Below are 16771 nucleotides of genomic sequence, written 5' to 3'. Positions count from 1 at the left end.
CCAGCCCCAGCCCTTCTGTCCCTCCCCTCCTAGCTTTACCTCCTGACATTGTGACACCTCCTCATCTGACCCCTTCTCTCTTTCTCCTCCAAACCCCCTCCGCCTCCCTCCTTCATTCCTCTGCCATGCAGTCGGGGAGGAGCCCCGCAGGGGGATTTTGTCAGTGAGAATAGCTGCGTTGATCTTGAAGGCTTAAGACCCTACTGTACCTGTCAACAGTGTGGCTTTGGCGCTGACGACCAGCGGCTTAAGTCATTTGAAGTTGCTTCTTTTTTTAATGAGGAGGGGAGGAGGCGCAGCGAGCGCTGACAGCCAGTCAGGGTCTTGAAATAATTCCATACCTCTGAATAACCAGAGGTGTCTGTCTGACTTAATCCAACCCACACGCGCGCACACACACACACCACACGTTTAAGGTAGTGGAAAGAAACCCAGGTTGCAGGGCTAATAATGAGGAAGCGGTGGCAGGGAGGAGGACACTGTCGTCCTTGTCACGATGCAGTCTGCAGTTCTGCTGCAGCAGTGTGGAGTGACTCTAGGAATCAAATGAACAAAGACGCATCCTTAATTAAAATTAAATGATTGCAACTCTGTCATCACAAAGGGTGATCTTTTATGATAACATAATACTGAGCATTAGTGCGATCCAAAGGAAATGAACTGGAGCTGCACCCAACCAATACTTTTGTCATTAATTAATTTGCTGATTATTATCTTGATTAATCGTTCAGTCTAAAAAATTTTAGAAAATAGTAAAGAAATGTCCATCTCAGCGTCCAAGGTGACATCTTCTAATGTCCTGTTTTGTCCGACCAACAGCCCAAAAACCCAAACAGATGTATTATTATGGAAGACTAAGAAAACCAGCAAACACTGGAACCAAATCTGAAGCTGTTCGCAGGGAATTTTTGGGAAAAATAAATGACTTCATCAATACATTATCAAAATAGTGTTTGTCAATTGACTAATATTAACATCTTTATTATGTATTTCAAACCTCTGAGATTTGTTTTGGGGTGTTGTTTTACCCTCCATACACATCTGTACATGATTCATCATTTTAGCTATTTTAAATCTCTTTAAAATCTATCTCTTATTTTTTTTGCAGCGAGCCTTCACTCCTTGCTTTCTCTCTTATTGGGTCTCATTACTTTGCTCTCACTTTCTTTCTCTTGGCTGGGATAATCCCCCCTGTAGGGGACTTCAAAGTGCAGGCCGGCCGGGGAAAAGCCTTAATTACCCATTTGCCTTGAAACTCGAGCCAAATCACAACTCGCCCCGGTCCGTCCTACTCCGCACTCCTGCCTCCCTTGGACTAATTGTGGGTCTGGATTTCTTTTTTTCCCCCTCCTCCACTGTGGAAATGGAAAGATGAAATTAAATCAAAATGAGAGAGAAAAATGTGAGATGTTGAAGCAGGTGATGAGAGAGGTAGTGACCTCATTTTAGCCGTTTTGCCTCAGTGTGTCTTAGAAGAAGACAGTGAAATTCAATGATGCGAAGAATCATTATCTAAGAGACTGAGCTGCCTTCAGTGTTGATTTTTGTATTTTCACTGTAAATGCTGTGAGTCAAAGTCTTAGAACCGCAGAGCTTGTGAGATAATTTGATATCTTCTTGTCTCTGTTGTCTTGCTTTTACATTACATTTACTCATTTAGCTGATGCTTTTATGCAAAGCGACTTACAATTGCTGTATATGTCGGAGGTCGCACGCCTCCGGAGCAACTATAGGGGTCTAAGTGAGTATAGGGGAAAGTGTCTTGCTCAATAGTGGATGTGTCACTGTGGGGAATTGAACCCGGATCTCTCACACCAAAGGCGTGTGTCTTATCCACTTACCCATCACCACCCCTTTTAATTGAAAAGTCATACGATGGCTGAATATGGCAAAATAATCGTGATAACTATGTAGTTATTACTAGTTACCGATTCATTGTGGTCATTGAAAAATATTAATCCCCTCTGATTGAGGGAGAGATTCAACATTTTACACTGATCAAGATAAACTGGAAGATAAGACAACGGTTTCAGATTTAATTATAGAGGCTCAAATGGAATTAAAATATACTGATAGTGATACAAATATGTAAACAAAAGTATCTTGTTAAAGAGGCTAACAGTAAGTTGTGATGTGTTGAAGAACACTTTGCCTGGTTTAAACAGGTCAAAAGCATCTGGCAAATGAGCTGGAGTGTAAGGGTTTCCTTATGAGACTTATAGAGGAATTCAGTCACTTGTTGTGTTTTTTTTTCTCAGTGATGGCGTCAGGTTTAATTGTAGAGGCTCTAAGGGAATCACCATATACATGCAATATATGTACAAAAATATGCTGTAAATGACTGCCGAATAAAATTGTTATTAACAGGATAATGGTAACTTGTGATGTGTTGAGTTATTCAGTGGACTCTTTTGCTGTGGACTTACGTGTTTATTTCATATGTGCTTTCCATGTGCTGCTACTGCACCATCATTTTGTCACAAAAAAAAAATAACTAGACAGCAGGAGTCTGAATGCCATGTTTACTGTAACCAGCCAATGGCGCCCACTGGCCACATCTCAGTGACATCACAGAGAACACAAGCCACAGCCTAGATGATTCAGGCCATATATGTAAATAAAATGACATAACAAACAGCATCACATCCCTACTCCAAAAAAAGCCCCGCTCCCAGCGCCAGCCCCGGCCCCTACCCTCTGCATTACATTATGACATATAAAATATGACATTATCTCCATGTCATCCCAAAGCTGATTTTGATTTGGATTTTTGAATACAAACTGCTGTCAATATGGAAGATAGAATTTATTACTTTTGAGTGGAAGAACCTGTTAGGACAGCCAATGAAAATAGAAAAGTATCAGGAAGTGGCTGACCATAAATAAATAAAAGTCTGTTGTCATACGAAAATGATGAAATGCAACTTCAGACGTTCAGAGAGGTGCAGCTGATGGGAAACTTTCATGGTTTAATCTAAGCACCAACCATTTGCTGTAGGTTTTAAAAAGCATTGATGGAATGCCATTTAGAGTACTGCTGGGTAAAAGTCAGGTTGTTTTCTTCTTCCTCATATCAGCACTTCTTTGATTGGTTTTGATATGGTTGTGGGTTGTGTGTTCAGTGTCAGCAGCAGTAAGTGTGTGTGTAGTCAATATGTAGCCAATGTCTGCAGGACTCCGAAACCCTTCGCAGAATTTAAGATAGGATAAGATAATATCTTTATGGTTTATGTTGATCAGTGTGTTTCCGGGGTCTCTATCTGTCAGACCAGCTCAAAGAACAAAATGAGACAAACAAGCAGAGGATGTAGAATTGTAACAGCTTGTATTTGTGCTCTGTTCTCATGCCGAGAAATATCAACGGGGGAGGCATGTGCCTGAAAACTGACATGGAGGTCACAAAGGTCAAACAAAATAACCCCCCAACCCCACCCCCAGACACAGGAAGTCACTGCCAGTGCCAGTTAGAAATCACAGACAAATAAAAGGAAAAAACAAAGTCAAAGAAAATGAAAACAGCGTAGTCATAGAAAACTATGTACAACCAATAGAGCGATAAACAAAGCATCGACTTGTGTTTTTGTCACTAAAAGGCCGTCATACAACCTTTTGATCACCTTCTGTACAGCATGGTTCATTACAACAGTACAAATTCATCAGGTTAGTTATCCTGCCTCATGAGAGGAAAAATAGATTGTGGCAGCCTGTGAGTTGTGTCTTGTCATTGGATATGAAGTCACCCTCCCCCTGCACCCGATGTAAGAGCAAGACGTCCCGAGGTACTCAGAGTACCCTATTCACAAAAGGATGCACATAGCCTACAAGTTAAAAAAGACAAGCTCCTTAGGAAAGACAGCAAGTGCCTACACATGTATTTCACACCATCCATGAAGAATAATCCATTCCAGAAGAAGAAAAATAGATACAAGTCAGGATTCTCAGTGTGTTTTTCCTGAAAAGCAGTACCAATGTTCCGTCATTTCTAAGGGAGAAAACCTCCATCTGCTAATGGAGCACCCATTCACCCACCCCCACCCCAGCAGCCACCCCACCACCAAATCCAAGTTTGTTACAGCTCAGTCATTTTTTAATTTGTTTATTTTTTATTTCATTACACCCAAGGCAGAATAAAAGTTACTAAAACTTAAGACTTTTACAGTTACAGTGACAAAAACAGTTTAAGAGACCCACAATTTAAATTGGACTGCAAAATAAAAAATAAAAAACAACCTTTTTTCTATTTTTGTAAAATGCCCAGGCATTCTCCAATATTACAAATACTGGTATACTTTTACAGTAAACAAGAAAAATGTAATATATATTCATATGTATTTATATATATATTAAAACCCCGTCACCAAAAATAAGAAAAAAGAAAAAGAAAAGAAACAATATACACATCGCCACTACGGCATTCAGAGAAACTTTAGAAGCAAACCTGGAAAAGAAAATACTTGTTTAAAACACACATACACACAAATTATTATTATTTTACCCTTGTACTTGTTTCAATACTGTAAACTTGTTTTAAGACAGAGTGCACTAAATTCTTTTTTTAGTTTCTGCATTTCCTGATTTTTGTCGAGTCTCTTCCTTGACTTTTTGTGTGGCTTTTGTCCACTCCTGGAATTTTCTGTTGAGGGACAGACTCTTGTCCTTATGGGTGAGGAATTTGATATATATCTATATATATGTTCGTGCCTTTATATGTACATATGCATACATATATACACACACAGACACACTGATATTGTGCTGGGTACTCCTAAACCTAAACTCAGCATTGGTTCATTTGTATTAATTTAAATTATTCTGTTGAAATGTCAAATTACACGTTCATTTTAACACAATTTTACTTATTTTTTTCTTGTTCAATTCGATGCTTCATAAAAAGTGTTGCATTTTTCTGAGACAATAAACAGGAAGATCATTATTCAAGGCACACTCATGTCAAATTGTATGGCAGTACAAAAACTGTCCCAAATAAATTATATGTTTTTTTTTGTTGTTTTTTTAAATTTTATAGTGCCAGCATTGTGAAAGTCTCGCTTAACAAGCCTGGGCACTTCAGCGTCAGGAGATCCCAAGATCTAGACCCTTCAGTACTTTTTCTGTCCAGCTCTATGTGTGTATTTAAAAATAACAAAGTGCTACAATGAAGGTGGATGAGGACTAACAAAAGCTGGGGTTATGATATTTAAAAAATCAAAGGGGCATGGAGCAAACTGATGCTGCTTCTCTTACTATTAGTCTGACTATTTCAACACACACTCATATATTTTTCCTCTCCTACAAAAAACACACAGTGAAACTTGATTCCTATTCCTGGAAAGGTGCCTTCATTGATCAGATTATACAATTATAGAATCACTCTAACAATACAAGCCAAAATTCACTATACATTTTGTAAGATAATTTAGCACAAAAAAATGCATAGGGATGTTGGTTTTTATAAATTTCGACAATAAAATCAGAGAATTAAATTTTTCTGAAGAAATCTAGTTAAAATAGTGGCATCTGCCATGTATGCATATACATGTAACCCGCTCTAAACTAATTAATTGGAAGCAGTGACAGATGTAAATGTGAATAATCACTTTGAAATAAGGATAACGTTTTGACATTAGCCTGGTAGAGGGGCAGTGAGGGATGTTATAGTGGACACAAGTGTCCCTAAGTATTTCAACATAGGAATGAATGGGTAAATAAAGAAAAGTAGTATAGCTCACCCTGAGATGTCCCTGTGCTCACTCTCTTGTCTCGTTCTTCTGTGTATCTCTATGCATACTCATCTTGCATGGCTTCATGCTCACTTTACTGCTAATAAATAATATAGCCTAGATCATATGGTGTCATGCAAAATATAATACGTGGATGCACTAACGTAGGAAAGATGGTAGTAAGTGATGCTGGGGGTGGGGTGGGGGGGCAGAAGGAATGAGGGGTGGTTGTCATAGCGTTGTCAGGGCTTGGTACTATGTACCGGTCAGCAGCTGCCTTATCTAGAATCTGTTTCTTCTGGCTGGTAAAGATGTTCTCAGGAGGAGACAGGGTTTATGAACCTTGGGATCCTCTTTGATTTTAGATTTACTGTCAAATATGACACTCAGTGCTACATATCCAATTATATTGACATGTTTTAGAGTCCGTTCATGCTACAATGCCAAAGGATTGTTGTCCGCGTATCGTCATCACACAAAATAGACTAATTCTAGCATTCTCAGTTAACGCCACTTTCAAATAGAAGATTTAGCTTCTCTTCAAGAAATCACACTTTTAGCTTAATATACAATTTCCTATAAGCAGCGGCCAAAAAAGATTACTTAAAATGGACATTTGCCTTCTAAAAAACTCTCAGGATATCATGTGGGTTTTTAAAGAACAGAGTAACGCAAAATCAAAACAAAACAAGTTTTCTTTTAAATGCCTAAATAAAAATGTACCTGCACATGCCAAAATACAAAATCCAATAAATACAGAAATTATTGCACAGTTAAAGGCTCCACATATGTTATAACTGAACTGACTGATTGTTTAAAAAGGAACCCCAAATGAGGCAGTTTAGACAGCTTCAATTGGTGGTAAGATCTCTGTTTTCACCTTTTTTCTCAGTTTGGCAGTTTCTTACAAACATAAAATTAACCAAAAATTTAAATTTCAGAAAAAGAGTATCCAGCTACCCCCTTTTGTTTATTTTTTAAGTCAAAGTGTGGCAAAGAGTATGGAAACAGAGAACCTGGTTTAGGTTCTCTCTGCTTGTTCAATTTTGACCTCATTGGTCATCAAATGTTCTCCATGCCACTTTTTCATATGTTTCTCCAGAGTGCTGTACACGCTGAAGGGCATTTGGCAAATGTCACAGCGGTAGACCTCCTTACCCAGCTGGCCATGTGTCTTCATGTGGCGTGTGAGCTTGGAGCTCTGGGCGCAGGCATAGTTGCACAGCTCACACTTGTAGGGCCTCTCCCCAGTGTGACTGCGCCGGTGCACCGTCAGGTTGCTACAGTTTTTAAACACCTTGCCGCAGAATTCACAGGTGTCGCACCTCCTGCTGTCCTTGGAGCTGGGTCGGCCTGGACCTGGGCCTCCACCCAGATGAGGTGTGCTGCCTCCACTAGCGGTGCCACTGCGGCCTGACAGGCCGCCATCCAGCAGGTCACCCGGAGGCGTTGAGAACCGCAGGCTGCCATTCTCAGACGAGTGCTCAGAAGAGGTGGCGAAGGGCGATTGTCTGGAGTCAGTGAAGCCTAGGAAAGGGTCTTTGATGAAGTGGCGTGAGGCAGCATAGCCCACCAACCACTGGGAGTAGACATTCTCAGAAGGGATGTGGGGTGCTGGGGGAATGTCCAAGTCCTTCTCAATCTTGATCCTCTTATTTGATGAGTTGGACAGGGTGGGGCTGGTGATGGGGGTGGGCTTACGGGGAAACAGGCCTGAGAAAGAGTCACCGGAGCCACAATTCCGGCCATTAATGGTTGTTCTCTCTTCCTGCTGGTGGTGGTCCATCTCCCCAGCCACTGAGTCCTCATCCCCAGTGTCCCGCTGGCCATCCGAGCACCTCTTGGAGAAGGGCATCCTTTTACGATTGTCAACTATCAAATTATTGTACTGCTGTATAGAGTTGAGCCCCCCACCTTCTACCATCTTCTCAAGGGCGAATGATGACTTCTCCTCTGAAGGAGGTTTAGAGCCATTCTCCCTGTTCCGGTAGAACTCAGACTCCATGCTGAAATTGGATTCTGGTCGACTCTCATTCTCAAGTTCTTCTTCTTCCTCCTCCTCTTCTTCCTCCTCATTGCCTTCCCCTTGGAAGTCGCCATCACGATTCTTCATGCCCTCACCTGTCACATCACTAGTGCCAGGCTCTGGGGAGCTAGTGGTGGACAGTCCATCATCTGAGCGCCCCGTAAGGGATCCAGCCTTGTGCATGTGGGTCTTCATGTGGCGCTTCAGCTTGCTCGCCTGAGAGCAGGCGTGGTCACACAGCTGGCACTTGTATGGTTTTTCTCCAGTATGGCTGCGCCGATGCACTACCAAGTTGCTCTGGAACTTGAAGGTCTTACCGCAGAACTCACAGGACTTGATCTTGTTCTGTGTCTGGGGAGGGGTGGTACTGTTTGGGGGCATCGGCGGTAAAGGTGGGGTGCTCAGAAAGGGTGATTTTGGCCCAGGCTGGAAGGGGTTTGGGTTTAGTAGTCGGTGCATAGGGTTGGCCCTGCTGGGTGACAATGGTGGGGTGGTGCTGTTGGTATTCCCTGCCAACTCACGTAACCGCCGGGAAAAGTCCATGGACTGGGACTCCATGGCCATGGGCGTTAGCCGCATCACCCTCTCAAAGGCACTGGGGTGCTGGGAGATGAGGCCCATTTCCTCTGCGCTAAGGCGTTCCAGACGATGGGGGTCCAGGTGGTGCCGGGGAGGTGGACTGATGAATGGAGGTGTGTTGGGGAGGCGGTTCTCCCCAAAACCCGGGGGAGGCTCCCGGAGCAGGGGGCCCGTCATCCTCAGGAGGTGGAAGGGGTTGTTGTCCAGAAAGTTGGTGAGGGGGGACTGGGGGATGGAGTCGTTGCCCATGGGTGGAGGCATAGTGAGGCGTGGGGTGAGGGCTGTGCTGGATGGATTGGACTCCAGGTATATGCGAATGCCATGGGTGTTCTGGACATGCTGCAGCAGGAACCAGGCGCTGGGGAAGGGCTGCTTACATGTGGTACATATGTAGCTGGAAGGCTCATCCCTGCCACCTGCAACACAGAGAAAAAAATACATTCAATATTTCAGCTGAGAACCAACTCATTTATACTACATTCCTTTTTTCGACCTTATTAGGTCGAAGTAAAATTTACTTCATCAATGATTAAAATTGTCGGAAACAATTTTTTTTTGGCAGACATTGAGATGTGATAAGTGTGTATGCTTTATATTCTGCCTAATATTCCCACTAGCTGGAAAGACCTTGGCTCATCATGTTGTCACATAAATGCTACATACTTATCTCTTTTGACAAGTGCATTTTCACAGTCACACTGGACTGGTCCACACTGGATGCATGTTTTAATAGGTGCTTAATCTCTCACTTGGTACAGAGGGAAGCTTCCAATACAAAGTGGTGACAGCATGTGACTGGGCGTCTACATCTGGGTTTACGTGTACATTAAGCAAGATAGTAGAAACAGAGAGACTCTGTTGTTCACAGAGTTAGAGATGCCAAACTCATATTGGTAAAGATGGGAGATGTACAAGGAAGACAAATCACACGCCAGCATATAAAGGTCTCAGCTCTTCTGGGGAGTCATTTTTTTCTTTAAAGCAGGCAGGAGGAGACAAATTAATGTTGATTGCATATATGATTTTTATAAAGTTAATAGAAATCAAAAAAGTGTCTGTATTATGGCCTAGTCTGACTAAACATGTCACAGACTTCAATACTTCATAATGTTGGTTAGAAAACAGAATAATCCCTTTTTTATATAATACACATGCACATATACACTGATTCACGCAATTCTAAGGGGACTTTTTAGCACAGTCAAACCAGATCCACGACTAAAGGACACTAAACAGGCTGAGGGGCACTCCTCCGGGGATTATACACAGACACCCCTGCACCCACACACGCAGATAATAGTAATTGTGCTCTTGTATTTATTAAATGAAAGCTGGCTGTCTTGACCTAGTACACTACTTTCAGATGCTAGTGGAAACACATGCTGCTGTAATTGTTTCACCTATGTGTGTGTGTGTGTGTGTGTGTGGGTTGTGTGTCCTGACTGTTTATGGCAACTACACACACACACACACACACACACACACACACACATATATATATATAAATCTAGACATGTATGCTATATACTAATATCATTTTAATTGTTGTATTTATAGATTTTGTGAATGCACTACTATAGTGAGAAAATTGTATTTTTTAGTCTTAAGTTTTTTTAGTTCATGCACACATCTAAGTATTCATTTTTCTTAAAATAAATGTCTATGTAGCAATGCAAATCCTAAAAAAATACAATGAATGCATTCATGATGCAAAAAAACCCCCAAATCAATAAATTGTATATTTATTAAAGATATATGCAGAATATTTAAATCCCATGAATTTTGCCACACCCTTCAATGATGTTTGCTACAAAATAATTCTGTTAAAATGCATGTTAAAAGCCCAATGATTTACCTGTGACAAATACAACAACGATCGGTGATATTGCACATATTTTTTTAAATCTGCAGAAAAAATTTATTAACAATTTTTCATTTTTAATTAAATAATTATTGAATTTCTCACTATCTGACATGAAACTTAAACACGTAACCTCTTCTCATGGAAACGCCTCTCTCCTTCTCTCGCTTGCTCATGCGAGTGTGTGTTTGTGTGTGTGTGTGTGTGTGTGTGTGTGTGTTAAGGAGGACAGGCGAGAGGCGGAACAGCTGTTAACCTCCACAGTCCTGTAAAGCCTTTTGACTTAATTACAGTGGACAGCACATTCACACACACACACACACACACACACACATACACACAAACACACACTCACACACATACACATACAATGAAACAGCTCCCCATGCCTCAGCTTTTGTGTCCACCGTTCTCTCTCTAAGCTCTCACACACACAAACTGTTTTACTGCTGTATCTTAAGACCCTGAGCACTCCAAACTCTCCTCTCTCTCCCGTTGATCCGTGAGTAAAAACTGGAGAGAGAAAGAGAGACAGACACACAGACAGACAGAGAGAGAAAGAGCAGATCCTCCCTCTATCTTCTGTCTTTCAGCCTAACTTCTTGACTGCCGACAGAAGTCGTGGTTGGGGGGGGGGCGGCGATGCTCATTTCTGCCCAACCATTAAGAGCAGAGGGGGGTGTGTGGTGTGTGTGAATGTGAAAGGAAGAGTGAGCTACTGTGTGTTTCTGCACTGAAACGCCATTTCTCTTCGGCCGCAGTGGAAGGAGTGGGTCGTGGTTTTTGTTTGGTGTGTGTGTGTGTGTGTGTGTGTGTGTGTGTGTGTGTGTGTGTGTGTGTGCGTGCGCCCTCCCAGGGGAAGGGAGTCCAACGCAGATGGCAAATAAAGTATGCAGCCCGAGGCGAGAGCACATTATGCTAATTCTAATGTCAGCTGTACTTTAATATACGACTCTATTTAATCACCCCATTATTTCCTATTTCCATATGAAAAACCAGAGAGAGAGAGGGAGCTGCTCATCACTTGATTTGGTAGAATGCGGAGACCCATGTTTTATGGAGTGTGTGAGTGTGTGTGGACTGAATGAGAAGACACACTCCCTCCTTGGCATCTGCATAGATACTTTCTTCCTTTCTTCCCTCTCTCCCTGTGTTTCTTACTTACACGCACACACAGACACACACAAACACACACAGTTTGAATTGGGAATTTACTGTATGTTTATTTACAGTAACTGCTAGCAGTGCGTGTGTGGGAGTGTGAGAGGGGGGAAGGGGCTCTCAACAAATCTGTAAAGGTTATATCACTTCACTTTCTGTTTCTGACATCCAGCTTTCTCTCTGTAGAAATATTAATTCTCTCCCTTACGCCGGGGTCACACAGGAGGCACAACGCCACAAACAGCCGCCATAGGTCAATTCTTGCATGAGCCGTAGCCTGGCTGTTCACAATAGAAGCAAGAGGCGATTATGCTCCTCTGTTATATGCAGAATAAGTATGTCATCTAAAAAACACAATAACAAGCAGCAGTTATACTGTTTCTAATAATTATAGTGGATGGGCAGATTTTGATCAGTGGGGAGAGGGACAGAGAAATCAAAGGGATTGGCAAGCATGGGATGCAAAATGTATCATTTATCAGTATCAGATAATTTCTATCATATATAGCATTTATATTGTTTATTGTAGATTATCAGTATATTAATCAGACATGAACTGGCCGCACGCTGTCCAAATAGCCCAACTGGTTTAAATGGGAAGCAGGTAGCCGGCGTGTTCCTGGCGTTACAGATATACTATAGTTTTAATGAGTGTAAACAAATGACTACATAGAATTTAGTACTGCCATGTAAAATGTCCTTTGCTTACTGTATATTGCATTAGGTTCCTTTATTTACCATGTTGTCACTGGCTTTATGTTAGCTGCCTTCCCAAAGCTTAGGTCCATCTGTAAAATTAATGCTACCATGCTAACTAGCAAACATTTAGACCTGCTAGCGGGAAAAGTTTTTTGTGTCCTGTTCATGAGACCTTCTCTGAATTGTCAAAATCCCCTCTTCATGCAACGCGCTCAGTCAAACGCAACATGCATGAGACTAATTCATGTTTACCAAATTGATTACATTTAGCATTGTCTTCCATGGCACTGTGTAGACCATTTTCACAGCAGACATTTTGACTTTTCATAGGCAATAAAGCACAGGTGTAATTAATAACACTAATGATATCTGTGGGGGGTTTTTTAAATGCCCCGGTACACCATGCCAGTATGGTGTTACATTTAAGGTGCTGCTAACTCCTAAGCTCTACTGAGAATGCGAGTGGATGATTTGAATATGAAGCAGAAAGGATACACAAGCAAAAAAGAAACGTTGCGTCATATTTCAGGCTTTAGGGACAAATAGGAAGATAGCACACAAAGAAGAACAGGAAGGAAGCAATGCTAATGCAACACAAATCTGCCAGTTAGCTAGCACAGCTAAACATTACAGTTTTGAAAAGCTTCCACTGCTTAAATATTTCAAAACATTTTTGGCATAATGTAGACTATAGAGCTGACGTGAAATAGGTTGTAACTTCTGCCAAAAGTGTGAAAATAAACCTGTAAGTTTTTACTCTAAGGGTATTGAGATAAAATTAGCTACAATGTTGCTACAATCTTTAGTCAGATACATTGGTTTATATTCTTCTGTATCATATAGACTTAAAACATTGTTGATACAGTTTTTGTTAAAACACAGACCAACTAGTGTGTTTTCTGTGCTAGAGCTAATTTTATTTATTTATTTTTATTTATTTAAAAGGGACAGTGCATATTAATGGACATCTAAGCTTTTCAGCAATGTAAATATCCCAGAATTAGGCCAAAGGCTATTTTACATCTGTAGTCCCCCGTCAGGTCATCACAGTACAATGTGCTCACACACATATCACAGCTAAACATTGAAATTAGATACGATACAACACAATTTAAGAGATGCCACAATTTTCAACAACATATTATAAAAGACACCACAGTTAGCAGACAGGGATTATGTAATTTAAGGTGCTGTTTATGCAGTAAAGTGCCATTCTATGAAATTATGTTCAATTTAAAATTGTTTGCTATTTATTGCTATCTGGTGCTGACATGGGAATCTAATATTCAGTCCAGAGTTTAGCCTGTGGCCTCAATGATTAGTGGAAACAAAGCACATTTGTGAGCAGCTGTGAGCATTATTTTGATATGGTAATGGAATTGAATATGCCTCTACTCATTAATATATTTTAATTTATTACCATGTGTTAAGTTTTTAAATTTCAGCACTATAACACAATATAGTAGGCTAACTTTTTCCTAGCATCTTATTTTAATGGAAATACTACAAATATCAGAACGTTCATTTTTACAGTTTTACAATTTATATAAATCACACAAATCCATTGTAGAACTGCACGGAATTGGCCAACTCCTTAATTTGAGATGACTGGTAAACACACAGAACACAAGGGTTTGGATTTTCATCCAAGCAACAAAATCATCAGGAAAAGAACAAAAATAGACAAAATAAAGTGGCTTAAGATCATTATTCTACATATAGTTCTCTCTCTGTCTCTGGTGCTTAAAAAGCCTTTCTCTCTCTATCAGTTGAAGTGCAGTCTGGCCCCATGCCTGTGTTTTGTTTGGCTCGGGTTCACACACACACACACACACACTTAAACACTCTGGCAGCACAACCTGTTTGGTCAAGTCTGAGAGAAGATGAAAATGTGTACTGTCGTGGATAATAAAAGTTGTATTCTTTTTTCCACATTTCTTAAGAAGGGTTGATCCATTTATTAACACACACATTCGGAAATTGTGTCATTACTAAAAAGAAAATGTGATAATGTGTGTGTAACTGTAACTGTATGACTGATTTGTGTGTGTGAGGGGGGGGCTTCAAGCAGACATTCATCGCTGGATGTTTTCTATTGAGACACGTTATAGTGTGTGTGTATCCTCCGGGAACTTCCATATGGGTGAGAAACTATATGCAGTGACGAATACACTGGCTTCCAACCCTCTATCCATCTCTCCATCCTTCAGTAGCACTTGCTTCCAGGTATTCTGTCCTGTGCATTCCTCCTTCCTGGTTCAGTTTCACACAGTATAAAACTCTCATTACTGACTGATTCCAGTTTTCACTATGATTCAATTTGCCATAATTACTGTGGCTGTGGCTAATAAAAAAGGGAAGAGAGGGAACGGCTAGAAATCGGTGCGAAGGTCAACTGGCAGTTAGTGGCGTTCATTTTCATCTCAGTGTATTCATCTGGGGCGGCTAATGGCCCAATTTTCTCCCCCTCGCTCCTCAATAAATATTGCTGGAATTACAGGTTAAATAGCTAAATTAAATCACAGCTATTACAGATGAGGGAGGGAGGAAGAGAGAGACAGAGAGAGGAGGAGAGGGGGAGTCAAATCTGTACAATTACGGAGGAAGCCCAGAACGACGCAGAGTGTGCGATTAATGTAGCGAGTGTCGGAAGAGCACTGTCGGATTATTACATAATTTTTCTCTGTGGCCGGCGGGGAGAAGACAAACACTGAGAGAGTGGACTGTGACGAGCCAGAGCAGGGTTAAACATCTTTAACTCCACTTACATGGATGCTTTTACATTCAATTTACAAATCCTCTCTTCTTTATGTTTTGGATCCTCTTAAACTCTGCTCTTCCTGTTTGAATTCACTTTTTTTAATCATACAGACAAACTTTAATGTGAAAGTCATGGAAGATGATTACACTGATGTGTAATTGAGTAAAACTCAAAACCTACGAATACATTCAAGTGACTTTTTTCACTTCACTTTAAAGCACAGTGAGAAACTTGGACCTAACTTCAAGGGTTGAGATACCTTCTTGTCCGTATATCTATGAGATAATAAACTTAACTCAAGGTTCATTTACAGAGCCAATTCAGGCCAGGTAGCGTTCTACCTAAGAAAAAAGAGAAAGGATATGGGGCTAAACAGGAGGCTAAACTCTCCATTCATAAAACTTTTCAAAAACTATTCAGTTAATTACAACTGGCTCGAAATCTTCAATTTAGACAACAGAAAGGTGTACAACAACAATATAAAAACACAAGATGATATCACCATGATTTAATTTTGCTGAAAGCCAATAAATGATAAGTGAATTATGACCCTGCATATGGTGCACAAACACCCTTGACAACAAAACACTAGGATGAAAGTTAAGCAACTATTAAAAGCTCCTCCACTCAACAAATATCCTGGCTGCTTTTCTGTTTCTCTTTTCTGAGCATCTCTATGTAAGTGTAGGATTTCATTAGCCTCGCTGTCACGTACAGTCACTGTTAACACACAAGCTTTAGCCTCATATAGAAATGATTACAAACCACTCAGTAAAGTGGAAACCAGGCCCGGGTTGGACCCCCTCAAGGTGTTGCAAGATAGAGTTGAAGTAAGAAGAAAGGAAAGAAGAGTAAAAATATATATTTCTGAATGACAAAATTACATTCTTCTTTAGCTAACTTTTCTCAAATCCTTGCTTTTTCGTGTAAAATACAAGAGTTTAACCTCCTCGGGACATACAGAGAGGTGTCCAGGTTCCCAGTTTGACTGGTAACCTTGAGACTATAAAGTTCTTTTCCCCAGTAAGCATTTCATTTCCTCCTTCTGGTTAGTGTAGTACTGTACTCTCCTCCTCCTGTGTCCCTCCACCTTGATCTCTCAATCAAGAGGGCTTAAGAACACCGTGCTGTACAGTAGCCCCCGCTCCCTCAGTCCAATCAAAAGTGGATTAGGTCTGGTTTGCATACAGGAAGTGCAGCAGAGGAGCGGGTCTTGATGTAAGGGGGCCAATGTCAGAGCTGAGGCATTTACATACAGAACAAAGCTGACATGAGCCAAGGGTACAGTGGCTGTGTGTGTGTTCCCCTCTTGGCCTTTCGTCGTGCTTGTAAAAAGTTTCCTGACATTTTTTTTTTTTTTTTTTTTGCATTATTAAGACAGCAGCATCATTAACATGTGTATTATCTCCCCCTCCACCCCCTCCAAGATACACACACATACACACATGCACCCAGGCACGATTCCTCACCTTGCATGGCTAATGTGTTGTTTATCACTATCACATAGCGCGGCAACAATTACATGCAAATCAGATGTGTGTGTGCCTGTGTGTGTTTCCATCTCTGCAGACACAGACACACATTCCCTGTGTCTACACTGTACATATATCCTTGCTGTAGTAGGAACTAGAGCCGTGTTTTTCTTTCTTGCTTGTGGAGAGTTTCGAAGTGTTCATTGGGTGCGTGTGTCTCCTCCTAATGAGATCATTTCAAAAAGCAGAGCTCATTTGGCGCCGACTTCCCAGTATTCTTTAAGTAGTCTGTTAGTTTTGAATGAAGTGGTTTGAGAGCAGGGTTTTAACGTCATCCAACAGACTTTTTAAATTGGCTTTAATAGCTTGCGACTAAAATCACTACAGGACCACACAGCGGCAGCTTTAATTAAATCGCCCTAACTGTACGGAAATGAAATCTCGCACTTTTCCTCTGACAGCAGAGTCAGGATAGGCTTTATCTGCTGCGTC

General features: G+C 41.0%; 2 protein-coding genes across 4 annotated transcripts in view; both read right to left on the bottom strand.

The window, feature by feature from the left end:
• ccdc85ca (coiled-coil domain containing 85C, a) overlaps positions 1–16771 on the bottom strand; it is a 480744-nt gene that overhangs the window by 348723 nt on the left and 115250 nt on the right. The gene's annotated exons all lie outside the window — the stretch shown is intronic.
• The window catches only part of bcl11ba (BAF chromatin remodeling complex subunit BCL11B a), a 46172-nt gene continuing 33595 nt past the window's right edge, over positions 4195–16771 (bottom strand). For both annotated transcript variants that reach the window (XM_046062886.1, XM_046062887.1), the window contains one exon: positions 4195–8741. In XM_046062886.1, the coding sequence (XP_045918842.1) occupies positions 6742–8741 (2000 nt within the window). In that variant the 3' untranslated portion in view covers positions 4195–6741. The remainder of the gene's footprint in view (positions 8742–16771) is intronic.

This window comes from Micropterus dolomieu, linkage group LG11 (assembly GCF_021292245.1).
Source record: "Micropterus dolomieu isolate WLL.071019.BEF.003 ecotype Adirondacks linkage group LG11, ASM2129224v1, whole genome shotgun sequence".
In the NCBI taxonomy this organism is placed as follows: domain Eukaryota; kingdom Metazoa; phylum Chordata; class Actinopteri; order Centrarchiformes; family Centrarchidae; genus Micropterus; species Micropterus dolomieu.
This window is presented reverse-complemented; position numbering and strand designations above follow the sequence as displayed.